The sequence below is a fragment of the Schistocerca americana genome, chromosome 4 (genome assembly GCF_021461395.2).
Source record: "Schistocerca americana isolate TAMUIC-IGC-003095 chromosome 4, iqSchAmer2.1, whole genome shotgun sequence".
NCBI classification, from domain to species: domain Eukaryota; kingdom Metazoa; phylum Arthropoda; class Insecta; order Orthoptera; family Acrididae; genus Schistocerca; species Schistocerca americana.
The window spans coordinates 101,554,541-101,570,817 of NC_060122.1; the positions used below are offsets into that span (position 1 = coordinate 101,554,541).

Below are 16,277 nucleotides of genomic sequence, written 5' to 3' on the forward strand. Positions count from 1 at the left end.
GTTCAACTTAAAAGTGGAAGCTCTCCTTTACAGAGAATATAGCACTACATGGTACTAACTGACAGAAAAAAATCTATCTTTTCTGGACTGGTATTTTTGAAGGAAAAAAAAAATCTGTAAATTATTAAAAAACTCAAAAGGCGACAGTAAAGGAACTTTGACTGATATTTTAAAAAAATTTCTGAAATTTGAATCTTCAAACTGGTGTTCGCAGTGTCATCTTTGGAGGCCTGTATCTTGGGGCGGGAATTTTTTGTGAGAAAACAAAAAATATGTGTTTCTTACTTACTCCTGAATTTTAACATATGCTAAATTCAATAACATCTGAGACTATGAAAGTAACCCCCATGCGTGAAGTGCACATTATGCCAATAATAAATCAGTACTTAAATATACAGCTTTAAACCCTGCAGTACATTCCCATGTGCTGTGATTGCAAGGAATTTCAATGTATACAATATCATATATGAATACCTCCTGATCAAGCTTACTTGCCATCAGGGTTGACTTAAGGTTCGAGTAATGCACCAACCTCAAATTACTTGTGAAATTAGAAAACACCATCCAAATTTTGAAGGACACGTTTTTGGTGCTAATGCTATTTCACATGCTTGAGATTTTCAATGGCAAAATTTTAGTTTTTTGAAGCTCGTAAAGAGGCTCAATAAGATGAATGTCTGGGTTGGTCTCTGCTTGCGAGAAATGAAGGAGATATTTAGAAAGTTAATGAAATTGTGAAGAAAGACCAATGCCTGAACGTCTGGATGATCACCAGTATGGTAAATATGAACAAAGATACATGAGGACAAATTTTGCATGATGAATTAAACACAGTAGAAGTTTGTACAATAATAGTCTCAAAAAAATTCACTCAGGAATAAATTTAAAAAAAAGAGATCAGAGGAAAATCTGCTCTGTCATCTTGGAACAATTCACCCAATATCTGGGCTTGCTCATGAATGTCATCCCAGGTGAATAAATATGAATTTCTCTTCATGATCTGGGAACAAAGTGTCAGCTGTTACACTGCAAGACCCTCACCATGAATGAAAAAAGAGAGAATGAGCAAGTCAAAGATGAAGGTAATGCTGATCTCCATCCATATTAAGAGTGTTATCATGACTGAATGGATTGGATGAGGGCAAGCTGTTAATCATAACTTCTAATCAAGTTGGAGGAAAGATACTTTAAGGAAGATAAGATCAGATTTGTGCAAGCAAAACTCAAGGGCTCTGGACCAACTCATACAGCCATATCTGTTAAACAGCTTTTAGCAGACAAGCACATTCTTGTGCTTCAGTGTCTTCCACATTCACCAGCTCTTGCTCCATGTGATCTTTGCCTCCACAATCAAAAGCGACAGATGAATTCAATTTTCAGTGTATGGAACACTAAAAGAAAAAGAAATGGCAGGGTTGTTGAACAAGATGAGCTACAGCATTGATTTGAACAATTTAAGGCATGTACAAAGTGACACATAGATGGAGAAGGAAAATATTCTGAAGAGGATAAAAGTTACTACTATTTTTGTTTGCAATAAATAACATTTTCTCACACCATCCTCATTATTTACTTGCAAAGTCTTTTCTATACATAGATGACCAGCATATTGGACCTGCAATAGGTTTTTTTATTTATGTTGACAGTCTAGTACACTTCTGCCCCAGTAACACCTTTTGAAAAGACTAAAAATTAACACTACTCTCAACAGTTTTGATAGAAATTACAAGTCGAACCAATTATGACAAAAACAGCCAACAATTAGGCATGCACATCTAATCCTTGAAACAGAGAGGCAAACCAAATTCCAGGGATCAATTTGAATGGAATAAAATTATAACCATATAACAATCCTGGCTACCTGGGAGTTGCCCTTAATGCAGACTCCCATTTTAATTAACACTGTCAGAACAAAAGGGGAAAGATCTCAGCATGTAACAACCTCACAGTCCGGAACCGCGTGACCGCTATGGTCGCAGGTTCGAATCCTGCCTCAGGCATGGATGTGTGTGACGTCCTTAGGTTTAAGTAGTTCTAAGTTCTATGGGACTGATGACCACAGCAGTTAAGTCCCATAGTGCTCAGAGCCATTTTTTTTGTAACAACCTCCTAAAAAAGCTACTTAGCATAATATATGGTAAACACCTTCCTTGATCTGCATGGCCATTCTATTATTAGGTGGCAGAATCGCAAGCCTTGTGCGGAGTCACTCTGCACATTGCAAACCAGCAGATATAGCATTTACCCCTGCCTGCTTCATCATGACAGGCTATATACGACTAACTCCCATTCACAGCTTATACAGTCTGGCTAGGATCGTGCCACTAGATGTCCATAGAAAAGCCACAGAAAGTATACAATACACAAAAGTATGACTCAGCTCCAACAATTTGCTCTAGAGAAAAACCACAAAGGGTGTGACTCAAATCTAGAAAGAGGCTTCTATGTGGCACCACTGAAACCACCAACATGCCTAAAATAGTAAGGGAGCAGAAAATGGACTGTACAGTGCATATCTGGGTGATTCCTATGGATGGTCTGTATTTTATAAACTTGTTTTAGTATTATTTGAAGAAACACAGCAACCGGTCACGTTTATGTAGTTTCATTTACGCCAAGAAGCATTTCCAGCCTTCACCCATCTTCAACTGATGTAATACCTTTGTATCTTTCCCAGCATAACATATTTATTGACTGCATTATTATTAAAATAGTGTTAGTAAACCATGTGTTTCACATTGTTTCATATCTTATTTGTCAAGCTGTATTATAATAGATGCTGTATTTTTGTGTATTCCTTGGTCAGTCCATGACAAAATGAAACAAATAAATTGATATTAAATAGTTATCTGTTTCTGTCACCTGTAAATATTGATCCACAACTTATCATCTCAGTAATGTGCAACTTTGCTTTCAAATGTCACAAGAAGTGGTGTTTTCATTGTTATAAAAATATTCCCAAGAATACATTTAATTTCTCATAAATTGTAGTAATTTGACATACCTCTTCTCATTGTTATTACTCCTCTTTATCAATTTTCTGACAGAGACATTATTAATAAGTACACCTTACAGTGAAGGAAGAGTTGTTGGCACTTTTAGCTGGAAGATGCAGATGGGTAGTTTCAACTGTCTGATAGGAAAGGGTTCTCTTCCTCTATTTCCCCTTGCTTGGGATGTGAGAGAGTTGCGACTCATGTGTATTTGTTGAATGCAGGAGACCACAATGGATGTGTGTGTAGCATTGTATCAAGTTTGTATTGTGTGATGAAAATAGTGAGAGGCCGAAAAAAGGGAACTGCTGAAATTGTTGCCCCACCTGATTAAAATATCATCACCAGTGTCACACATCCTACTCCACAAGACACTGCAGTAACATCTGGGATTTAATCCAGCATACTGACATAAGGTATGGTAATAAGGAACTTTAAGTCACTGCCTCTCCGTCCATTATCAGCTAAATGCTGGTAGTCAAATGTTTCTTCCATCACCAGGATACAAATCAGTTACCACTGCACATGCATGTACAGGGTGTACATAAAGTCCCGGAACACTTTCAATTATTTATTGCACAATAACTAACATTATACAGATGTCATGCATGTTGCATTTTGAAGAGAAGCACTGAAAGTTCTTTTTACAATCATTCAATATGCGAACAATGAGTGACCTGGCAGACGTCAATACGGTTAATTGAATTCTTTCAATACCCATCCCAGCATGACATTATCGACTGTGGCAGTCGCTTCCCGTATTCTCTCCCGGAGCCCTGCTACATGACGTGGCAGAGGCGGTATATACACCAGATCTTTAATGTGTCACCACAGAAAAATGTCACATGGAGTGAGATCTGGTGATTGGGGAGGCCATTTCATGAAACAGCTGTCCCCTTCTGTAGCACGGCCGATCCATTGACGCGGCGGCTCTGTGTTCAGCTACCCAAGAACTTCACAATGAAAGTGGTGTGGAGCCCCATCCTGCTGAAAGATGATCGGAGAGTCCATTTGCATTTGAGGCATCAGCCATTGCTGCAACATGTCCAATCTGTAGCACACTTGTTTTTGTCGAACTCCAACATACAGAAAGCTTGCTCCACACCTAAACTCGCCGTGTTTGTGATTAGTGCTGACTATCGGTAGTATATATGGGGGAAAAAAATTATCAGGGTTTCTCTTCAAAATGACATTTGTATGATACCAGTACAATGTTTGGTTCTTGTGCAATAAATCATTGAAAGTGTTCCTGGGCTTTATGTACACCTCATATTAGTAGCCTTGACTACAAAGGTGGGTTACATTGAAGTAATTTTCATTTACTACTTAAACTGTACCCCAGATGCTGCAGAAAAAAATTTAACATTTCTACAAAAATGTATGATAAAGCATACAGATGCTAATAATGAGGCTCTCAATTTATATTATGCATAAAACTTTGATGGCTAATACCTTCACTTACTTGTGCTAAATGCAACATGTACACACTTTTGAGCCAAAGCATTGTGAACACTGCCCACTGCAAGACAGATGCCCACCTTGTGGCACTGGGGGCACATGATGCAGTATAGAATGTGTATAAGCAAAACAGAGGGGAATCAGGGATCATTCCAGTGATGGTACGGACCAAAAATGGAGAAAAACACTAACATATGAGACTGTGACAAATGGTAGACAGTTATGGCCTGGCATTTTGGAATGAGCATCTTAGAAACTGTGAAGCTGGTAGGCTGTTTGCATGCTACTGTCATACGTGTCTATGTAAACTGGTTGACAGGCAGTGAAACCATGAGCACACAGAAAGTTGTTCGACGTCCATGCTCGATTGCAGAATGTGGAGGTCTGAGGCTTGCCTGCTGTGTAAAGCAGGATAGGTGGCGATATGTGGCAGATATGATGACAGATTATGGAAAAGTGTCACCTTGTTGGATGAATTATACTTCTTGTTCCTGGTTGTGTCCAGACACACTGCCATACAGCCAAACATCTGCTTTAAATGTGAACTCTCCCACAGATGCAGTGTTGTGGGGGCATTATTATGCTATGAGGGACATTCACCTGAGCTTCCATGGGGCATGTGGTAGTAGTCAAAGGCACCACAACAGCTGTAGACTTCGTAAACATTCCTGTGGATAATTTGCATCCCTTCGTGGTTATGTTTTCCCCGACCATGATGACATCTTCCAGCAGGACAATTGTCAACATCACAAAGACAAAATCATATTACAGTGGTTAAGGAGTATGAAACAGAACTGATGTTGTCATCTTGGCTACCACATTCAATTGACCTGAACCCAATGGAACACATCTGGTAATTATTCCATCCTGCTACTACAGTCAGTCAAGTGCATTTTCTTCTTCACATATGAGAGTGGTTTGAAGAAAGTTCTCAGAATGGAACAGAAAAAAAGTACTCACATCACAGAAACTTCTTTCATTTATCAATGTAGTCTTCTTGTAGATTAATACATTTGTTCCAACAATTTTCCAGTGTCTTGATCCCATCTTGAAAATGAGTTTCTTCCAGCGCTGCAAAATAGTTGTCGACTCCGGTTATCAATTCTTTGTTTGAAGTGAATCTTCGTTCACCAAGAAAAATTTCAGTTTTGGAAAGAGATGGAAGTCTGATGGAGCCATATCAAGTGAATAAGGCGGGTGTGGCAACAATGCATACCTTAGATCATGTAATTTTGCCATGGCGATGGCAATGTGTGCGGGTGCACATTGTCTTGATGGAAGATCACTTTCTTCCTTGCTAAACCTGGCCTTTTTTCACGTATCTTTTGTTGCAATTTATCCAGGAGGTTAGCAAAGTATTCTCCACTAACTGTTTGCCCAGTGGGGAGATTATCTACAACCAGAATCCCCTTCGAATAACAGAACAATGATGCCACGACCTTTCCCGCTGATGGAATTGGCTTTGCTTTCTTTGGTGGCAGAAAATCAGCATTTTTCCACTGCTGTGACTGTTGTTTTGTCTCTGGGATATAGTAGTGCACTCAAGTTTCATCAGTGGTCACAAACGGTTTGATCCAGCATCAAAAGTCACAGCACCCATCTTGCAGATAATTTTTTCATTTCTAATTCTTCAGTTAAAATGTGATATACCCTTTCAGATGACATCTGGCAAGCATGAGCAATTTCACACACTTTCAATTGGCGATCCTCCATAACCATTTTGGGACTTTTGCAATGATTTCTGGAGTAGTGACACATCTTGACCGACCATTCAATCGATCACCATCTAAGCTCTTCCGACCATATTCAAAATTCATTTGTCCACTTGGAAACAGTTGAATAAGAAGGAGCAGAGTCCGTCCCCCAGTGTATTCTGGAAATTCGCATGAATGTCCTTTGCTTTCATACCTTTCTTTACGAATTACTTAATCACTGCTCAAATCTTGATTTTTTTTTTCTTTTTTTCCATCTTCACAAATCACTATACGGGAATAACAACAGAGCCACATCACTGCCACAGCTCTCTTCCAAGAGCACTGACATGGCACATGTTTATGGGCAACAGCTTGCGCTGACCTCTCGTGGTCATTCTGAGAACTTTCAAACCACCCTCGTAATATTCAGCATTGTAGTGGCCTATGAGGTAACAGGCAGAAGTTCAGACAGACAAGCTGCTTACACAGTGGAGCACTGACATAGTGCACTGACTCGGCGATGGCGTGAAGACAACATGTGGCTCAGCTACAGAGTGGAGCAGTGGGCGACATTGGTTGGCATAGCAGTAGCTCATGGTGCCATCCAGAATCTGACTTTGAACTGCTGGTTCGACTCTGGCAATGGTGAGCAATCCCGGCGAGATGGCAGCTAAAGTGGTGTTGGCTGCCTGGGCTGGGCAGACAACCAAAGGTCTTTACTTTTTAGCTGGGTGATGGCAGAGTAGTGGCAATAGTGCAGACAGACAGAGACCGGATGCTGCTTACTGCTCAGTGGCTAAACTCACTGATGGGCTGGTAAAACCATGGTTAAATACAGCTTCAATGGGCTTATAGTTGTGGATTGCATGACATTTTGGTGTCACTCGGAACCATATGGAACAGGGCAATGGTCGGGGTATGTCATAACTGGTAGAGCATGTTGATGAGGCAGAAGTCAGGCAAGCTGCAGTGGCTTCTCAAAGACTGGCCGCATGGCACTGATACCCAGGACTGTTTGACAGAATTTTTGCTGCTGCTGAGGAATGCTGATCAATCATGGGTAGCTGTGACCAATGTCCATGGACTGTGGCCTGATTCCAGCGCTCATGGGCTGATGACACAGGAGCTGATCATGCAGTCCAATGACCAGCATCTGATGTGTGGCTGTGCCTTTGCTGCAGTTCTGGGCTACAGCTTCTGTTCCAAGTTCTATAGTTTTGCTCATTGCAATCTCTTTCTGTCTCAGAAGAAACTTCACCCACGAATTTTGGTAGAAACAGCCACCAGTTTAATAACAATTATATACACTTCACATTTACATTCCCAGTGTCAGTTTATCATCATTCACACTTCTTTTCCTTATTGATCATTCTAGCACTTGGCTTTCACTTAAGTCCCTATGTCCTCATCTGCATTTGCAGCTATATTACACATCATGAGAAAGGAATGGGGTTAAGGAAAGGTGTACTACCTGCATAAACTTCCAGCCTTTCCACTTAATGTGAACATGCTAAAACCCTCATTTCCCACCTTCTCCTATCATTTGCAAAGCATGTATTGAGTAACTGACAAGAAAAAACCCACAAATATTCCTGAATATTGTGTTAAGGTACATCCTACATTTTACCTGCTTCCTGGCACTAACCCCAGAAAAACCAGGCATGCCTTGACCTGTATAATTCTTTTATGTAAACCATATGTGTACTGTACTGTTGTCTTGTCATTATGAACTAATCAACAATGAAAAATTTTACATTAGAAAGGAGTCAGTAGTAGCTTTTCCATAGTTGCACTCTTAATCATATCGACCAGGCAGAAGTCTATAACAGACTACTTCATCTTACCCATGATTCTAACTTCTCATCTTCACAATAAATTCCCAATTCTTCATGGAAAAACCTTAATATCTCCACAAACAGATACTTCTTCCTCCATGAGAAAACAAATAATCCAGCAGCCCCACTTAATCGAGCCTTCTGCTACCATGGTCCTATTTCCTGGGTCACAGTTGCTTTCCAGCTACCCTCCTGTGCCAATTCTACATTTCACCTCTCAGTATGAGAGAGTACTTCCTGCCCAAGATCCACCTTTCAAAAGCTTCATAAAACCTTCTGGTCATGTTCTTCTGTATTAACAAATTTCTACAGATATTTGTGGTGGATTTATTGCTGTTATGTGCAAACCTGAGCAGTTTAGTGGATATCTTTACATGTAATGATAACCTCTCATCCACGTGATGTCTCAGCATATTGCCATTTTGGGTCAGTTGGGTATGATGTAAAGACGGAAAATCTGAACTATTCAATTCTGTTCTGACACTTAAGCCACGCTGTACTTGGTCAGTGCTGAGCTACCACTGGTTACATCTATGTTGTTAATATGCATGCTATATTCCAAATATGCACATCTTCCACATAATCTAAATCTAATCTAAAAGCTTCTCTAACCCATTACCTAAACTATATCTAAAAACAAAGATGATGTGACTTACCAAACGAAAGTGCTGGCAGGTCGATAGACACACAAACATACACACAAAATTCAAGCTTTCGCAACAAACTGTTGCTCATCAGGGAAGAGGGAAGGAGAGGGAAAGACGAAAGGATGTGGGTTTTAAGGGAGAGGGTAAGGAGTCATTCCAATCCCGGGAGCGAAAAGACTTACCTTAGGGGGAAAAAAGGACGGGTATACACTCGTGCGCACACACACACGTCCATCCACACATATACAGACACAAGCAGACACATTTAAAGACAAAGAGTTTGGGCAGAGATGTCAGTCGAGGCGGAAGTGCAGAGGCAAAGATGTTGTTGAATGACAGGTGAGGTATGAGTGGCAGCAACTTGAAATTAGCAGAGATTGAGGCCTGGTGGGTAATGGGAAGAGGGGATATATTGAAGAGCAAGTTCCCATCTCCGGAGTTCGGATAGGTTGGTGTTGGTGGGAAGTATCCAGATAACCCAGACGGTGTAACACTGTGCCAAGGTGTGCTGGCCGTGCACCAAGGCATGTTTAGCCACAGGGTGACCCTCATTACCAACAAACACTGTCTGCCTGTGTCCATTCATGCGAATGGACAGTTTGTTGCTGGTCATTCCCACACAGAATGCATCACAAAACTATTACAGTTCTTATTTTATCCTTCAAAAATGAAACTTATGATTACTTTGGCCACTTCTAAGTCCCCTCAGTACCCACTGTTTCCCATGTCTAAACTAGGCACCCTCCTGGTACTGGCTTGCTTAATGACCTTGTTAATGATGAATCCGACAAATTATATCGTGTAACTTGGTGCATGGGGATGTATCACCTTGCAAATGACATTGTGTACAAGTTACTGGCACTAGAGGTTTGGCCCTCAGGCCATTCTTAAATACAGCATTTGTGTATACATCCGACATATTGAACAACAGGAACACAAGTATACAAACCTATAGAATGTACAGATTCAATGCATGAAAAAACTCTGTGCACCTACTCACATCTGTTAATGTCTCTGTTAATATTCAGCACTGTCTTCCATCCATACACTTCCTGCCCTCTTCAGGAAAAAAAAAAAAAAAAAAAAAGAAACTGGTTGCTCCTGGTACTGGGTTGAGTTCTCTGGGATGGTGGATGTGGTCGGCAACTCTTCATGGGATATTCAGTGCTATAATGGCTGGTGAGCTGTTTACACAGTGGAGCCCTGACATGGTGCACTGACTCGGTAATGGTGTGGAGACCACATGTGGCTCGGCTACAGCACAGAGCATGCAGAGGACGATTTCAGTCAGCGTGATGGAGGGACATGGTGCTGCCTAAAATATGACTGAACTGCTGGTTGGGCTCTGGCGATGGTGATGGCAAGCAATCCTAGGGAGGTGGTGGCTAAAGTGGCGTTGGCTGCCTAACCTGGGCAGACAGGAAGACGTCACTCCTTCATGGCCTGATGGTGGCAGAGTTATGGTGATGTGGAGATGCACAGAGACTGTGCATCACTTATTGCTCAGCTGGCCCAACACACTGATGACCTTTTACTGCTGTGGTCAAATAGCGCTTCCATGTGTTGACAGTTGTGGAAGGTTTGACATTTTGGTGTCATTTGGAACCATCTGGAACAAGACAATGGCTGGGGTCTGGTGTAATTGGCAGGGCACATTGACAGTAGGTCGGGAAGTCAAGCCTGAGTCGCTTCTTGAAGACTGGTGCCAGGGCACTGCCACCCAGAACAGTGTCACAGAAATTGTGCTGCTGCTGAGGTGTGCTGATAAGGCATGGACAATTGCCAACTGCAAGACTTGTGGTCTGATTTTGTCACTTATGCTCTGGTGACACATGAGCTGATCAGTCATTTCAAAGACCAGCACCTGATGTCTGGCTGTGCCTTCATTGCAGTCCAGGGCTACAACTTCTGCTCCTAGTTCTTCTATAGTCTCATCCGTTTCATGGGAATTATGTGACCTGAGTGTAGACATCTGATACCATATAATTCAAGAACCAACCAAGATCTTACTGAATCCATGCCATGCAGAATTACTGCTGAGCTGCACATCAAAGGTTAACCACATCACATGCTGTTAAGCAGGTGATAATGATGCTTCAGCTTAGAGTAGGATCATTTATTATATGCACAAAAATATATTGACTGGAAATCATCTTGCAGTTACTGAGAGTAAATATTTTTCAATATACAATTCTAAACAGACACAGACAGTTCAATAGTAATCTCATTCAAGACTGATGATAAATATCTACTTCCCAATTCCTGACACAGAAAAAATGGGGGGAAAACTGTTGTGTATACAATGCAATATCAGTAAAATAATCTGTTGCTGCTGTACAGTATTAAATTGCTGGAGAGTGGGGTCACTAAGTTCCTTCCTGTTATTTCAAACTATACTTCTCACAAGCAGGACCAAAGGGGCTCGTTACTGTCATTAATGTAGCAGAAGAACATACTTCATGCATTTGTAAGCATATTTGTAGTTGTGGAAGAAGTTTAAACATTACTCCATTTATGAATGAATGCTATTTTATTACATACACTGGAGATGGAGCATTAATGTAATACTCCATGAGCCATTAAACATGCTAGTCTAACATACTGTTGCTTTGGCTTTGTAGTTGTGCTGGGCAGGAAGAATTGTTCACAAAATTTTTCCTCTCAGTGCATAAGAAAGGGTCTAGTAAGTGCTCATTACAGCCATCCACAATACAAATATATGCAATTGGTAAATTATATAGATGAAAGAAGAGGATTATATCTAAGTACATTTTATGACCCCTCACAACAACGATGCACATTTAAAAAAATTGCAGGTGTACAATACAGGGTGATTCAAGAGCAACGTCACAAGTGAGGGTATACTATATGTGAAAATACAGCAAAGAAGTCCTATTAACATGCGTCTGGTTTTTGATCATTACGGAACTGCTGCAGGTTGAAGACTACACACATCCATAATGGGTATGAAGACAAGTGTGAATATTATGAATATTACTTAACGAAATGCTGTGTAGGCAGTGTGGTAGACAAAATAAAGATGGAACAGATGACTGATTCATCCTACAAGAGGTGTGAGACTTCTCCAACAGATGAGATTGAAGTGGTTGGGTCATGTGAAGGGAATGCACCCAACTCGAACTCCACACCAGTATTTGGTGATGGAGGTATCAGGAGAAAGACCAACTGGGTGGCCTAGAAAGAAATGGACAGACCAGGTTAAGGAAGAGCTCAAGAGGAGAGGAGAAACATGGGATGTAGTGGAGAGGGAAATCTATACCAGGATAGAAACCAATGGAGGCATATTGTTGACCATGTTCCTACCCGGCTCGCTGGAAGGAAATCATAATGATGATGATGGCAGCACTGTGACATCGCACCAAGGCAACAGCTGCAAGTGTGGATCAGAGAGCAGTCGTGTGTGTGTGTGTGTGTGTGTGTGTGTGTGTGTGTGTGTGGTGTTTATTTGAGCAAGTCCATTGGGTCTGTGAATACCAACATGCTGTATACATTCACCCATTCAGAATGCACAGACATGTTGTTTGTGCATGGGTACTGTAATGGTATAGCCCATCCAGCTGTTACAGAATACCAGAGACATTTCCCTAATCAAAATACTCCCTGTGCCAAGGTATTCCCCAGGACTTTTCATACATTATGCGAATCTGGAACACTACCCAGCATACACATAACATCAGAATGTGAGGCCGTCCAGTCAGCTGAGGAAAGGGAAGATGATATTGCAATGGTATAATGGCATCCCGTCACCAGTACACAGCGCATTTTCCGCCAGCTTGATATTCCACAAACATGAGTGTGGTTTACATTACATTCTGAGGGCTTGTACACATTCTACATGCAGCCTGTGCAATATCTGTATCCAGGTGACTCAGTATGCAACCAACAATTTTGTGAATGGTTGGCTGTACACGGATAAGTTGTGCAATACATTATTTACAGATAAAGCTAAATTTACATGCAATGGTATCGTGAATGCCTGCAATTCTTATACATGGGTGATGGAGAATCTACATGACAGTAGGGAAATAAGATTCCATGCTAGGTTCTCAGTTAATGTCTGGTATGGTATGACTGATGAACTGGCAATAGGGCCTGTGTTCCAGCCATATTGCTCGACAGCCACAGCAAATCCACATTTCCTGACAGAAGACCCACCATCACTTTTAAAGAGACATTAGGGCAAGAATGGGAAATGTACCTGCAACAGGATGGATCACCAATTCACCATACCGGACAAGTATTCCAGTATCTGAATAACACATTTCCTCAACTGTGAACTGGCTGTGGCAGACCCCATTAAATGGAATGCAGGATCACCCAACATAACACCATTAGACCTCTGTTTATGGGGCTGGTTAGAGATGGATGTGTGTGCAATGAAGGTGGATACACGTGAAGAACTTGTGACTTGCATCACTAATGTTGTTGCCCACAATAAAGCCTATTGACATTAAGTTGAGTGTGCAACACAACACACTCCGCAATGGGTTGACAAGTACAGTGAGAAGGACTGGGGGATTTCTGAACATCTCATGTAGGATGGATCAGTCATCCGTCCCACCATTATTCTGTCCACCACAGCGCCTAAACAGCATTCTGGTAAGTAATATTCACACATGCCATCATAATCATTCATGGATATGTGTAGTCTGCAACACACACCAGTTCCACGGCAGTCGAAAATCTGACACATTTTTACAGAAATTTTTTGGTTTTGGTTTATTTCCACACGTAAAATCACCTCACAAATTATGTATCATTGTTCCTGAATCACATTGTATATGCAAATGTCAGAATGTCAGAACTGTTCCCTGTTATCTACACAGTACTTAAAAATTTGAGAATGACACCAATCCCAGTGCTCATTTCATATTTGAAGAGGGTATACTTGAAAAAATAAATGGAGCGAACTGTGTTGTGTGTATATCGAGAAAACAGCAGCTTAACTACACTATTTTCTCCCGCTTTTCCCCTCTTTGTTAATGCATCTGAAATTCCTCGAAAGATGTCACACACACACACACACACACACACACACACACACTCAATATTGTAATTCTTCTAAATTTTAATGTTCATTTCCTTTACTTGCAGTTGTCTGAGCCACTTTCTCTTGGCCCAAGAGTACGCCCAACAGAGCTTCCACTGGATTACCAGAGTACATTTGTGGGCACACCAGCCACAGTTATTGGATGGGGGCTACCTTATGTAAGTAAACTACATGTAAATCTGTACATTTCAAACCACTGTTAAGTACAGCAGATGATACTTCTTATTGTACCACATGTTGGGGTTCCTTCCTGTTCCATACACATATGGAGCGAGTGACAAACTATAGTTTAAAAGCCTCTGTGCACACTGTAATTAGTCTAATCTTTTCTGTGTAGTCCATTCCGTAGAGATACATGTAGTGTGTTCCTATATTCCTCACTTAATACAGGTTCATGAAATTTCCAGGTAGGTTTTTGCAGGATAACAGGCATCTATCTTCAAATGTCTGCCAATTTAGGTTTTCAGCATTTCTAATGTCCTCTGTTACTGCTATCTGGTGTGGATTCTACATACAAGTGTTTTTTGTAAGCAGTCTATCTTGTAAACTAAGAATATTTTCCCAGTATCTGGCCAGGGTAAGAATGAGTCTATGTGATCATTCCATTTAATATCCTTAGTTTGATTGTATTTTTGGAGGGATATGTTATTGTCCATCTATTTGTTGCCGTGTGTATGTAGTGACATCATAGGCGCCATATTGGAGATGCATTGAATAACCATTTCCGCCATATTGATGAAGGGTCAGCGCAGATGGATGGAATCGGACACTTCCATAATGCCGCTGGCAGTTATAAAGTTGAAGGGCATGAAAGGAAAGCAGTGGTTGAGAAGTTCATGAAACAGGACTGTAGCTTAACCCTGATGTTATTCATTTTCTACAATGAGCAAGCAGTAAAGGGAACCAAAGGATAATTTGGAGAATTAATTAAAATTTAGAGCAGGGTGAATAAGCGGACAAGGAAAAAAATTCCTGGATTTTTCCAGGTTTCCGGTTAAAAATACACTTCCTCCAGGATGAAAACACACTTTTCCCATGTTATTAAGTGACAGGATATTTTCCCTTGGAACTGTAAAACTTATCAATCCTATGAATGGTTACGTTTTTAAACACGGGCGTAGAATTTCCTGCCACTTTAGAAAACGGTACTCGGGGAAGAAAACCCCTTTTGGAAATATTTTTGATGTGCAGGAACATGTACGCTGCATATTTTCGTATTACCAACATATAAATTTGAATTCCACCAAACACCACATGTTACTTACCAAACCATTGAAATCGAGATTGTGATGCGCTTTTGTGAGCCAGTTATAGCTCATGTCAAGTGATCCTGCCAGACGATGACAGCAGATATTCAGACCACAGGACATGTGATGTAGTCAGCTAATAGCAACATTACTGTTAAGTAGCACGGAATAGGAAACAGGAAAAGTTAATGTTTTAAATTAACATACATAGTGTTGCTACACAAAAAGCAAAGCTTTCACAATAATATTGGTCTCCAAGGTTAATAAGCTGCAAGAGATGCTGAGCTTTCACCATGGCTTACACATATATTGTTGATCTTTTTTGCACATTTTACATGTTAAGATATATCACAAAATGAGCCAGTAAAATTTTTAGCCGAGTCCAGAGACTTGTCCTCAAAGTTTTCCACAAATAAATTAGCTACCACAGAGGAGAGAGAGCTTCCCATAGCACTACATCAATTTACTCATAATAACGACATGAATGTCTGATCTTCTGGGATCGAAATTCTTCAAATAGGCTCGTCATCAAATGCTCTGTGTTTTAAGAAATTCGCCGTACATTCTAGCACATAGTTCAAATTGCTTAAAAAGAAATCTGCTTTGAAAGTAACACTTTTCAAACTACCATTCGCTATATTTTCCCACACCATGTTAGAAATAGGTTCGTTTCAGTAGCTGTCAGAGAGCGCCAGGTAACAGGTGCCACTGCGCTTTGGCAAGCTACTATGATGCAGGAAGCCTGTATCTTCATATGTGTGAAACATTAAAAGATCTTGCATTATATCTTAAAAGAAAAAAAGACATCAGAATTTCGTGAACCATTCTAACATGGCATATTTAAAGTGCATACTTAAAGAGCATATTCATATGTCCAGGTTCCCAATGAAGTAGGCCTCAACCTGAAATTAAGCTTTTCAGTGTGGGTTTTGAGATGTAAATTGTGTTGGAGTACCATTAACTCATTTTTGATTCTTCATTATGGCATTATGCCATACATGCTAAAAGATGAAAACATGCACTTGAAATGCAGCGAAAAGTTGCAATTAGCCAATAGTGTGGAACGAAACACTTCGTTTCAAATACATTGACTGCCTCAGCGTAAAAGATAAATAAAAACCAAACTTCTTTAGGAAACTGACAAAAATAACTTCATTGTTCTACAAGGTGATTAATACATGGCTGTCATAAAGGTGGAAATAAAATCTGAAAGTAGTAACACATATTAGCCTTCCGTAATTATGTGAATGTATTTTAATTCACTTGATAGCTCCTGGCCACATAAATCTGTTTTGTTTTAATTTGACGTGAGAGCAGTGAACGAAGAGGAAA

General features: G+C 40.5%; 1 protein-coding gene across 1 annotated transcript in view; it reads left to right on the plus strand.

Annotated features, from left to right (window-relative positions):
- The window catches only part of LOC124612847 (trypsin-7-like), a 96,758-nt gene that overhangs the window by 34,905 nt on the left and 45,576 nt on the right, over nucleotides 1-16,277 (plus strand). Inside the window, exon 4 of the mRNA XM_047141275.1 lies at nucleotides 13,743-13,856. Within this exon, the coding sequence (XP_046997231.1) occupies nucleotides 13,743-13,856 (114 nt within the window). The remainder of the gene's footprint in view (nucleotides 1-13,742; nucleotides 13,857-16,277) is intronic.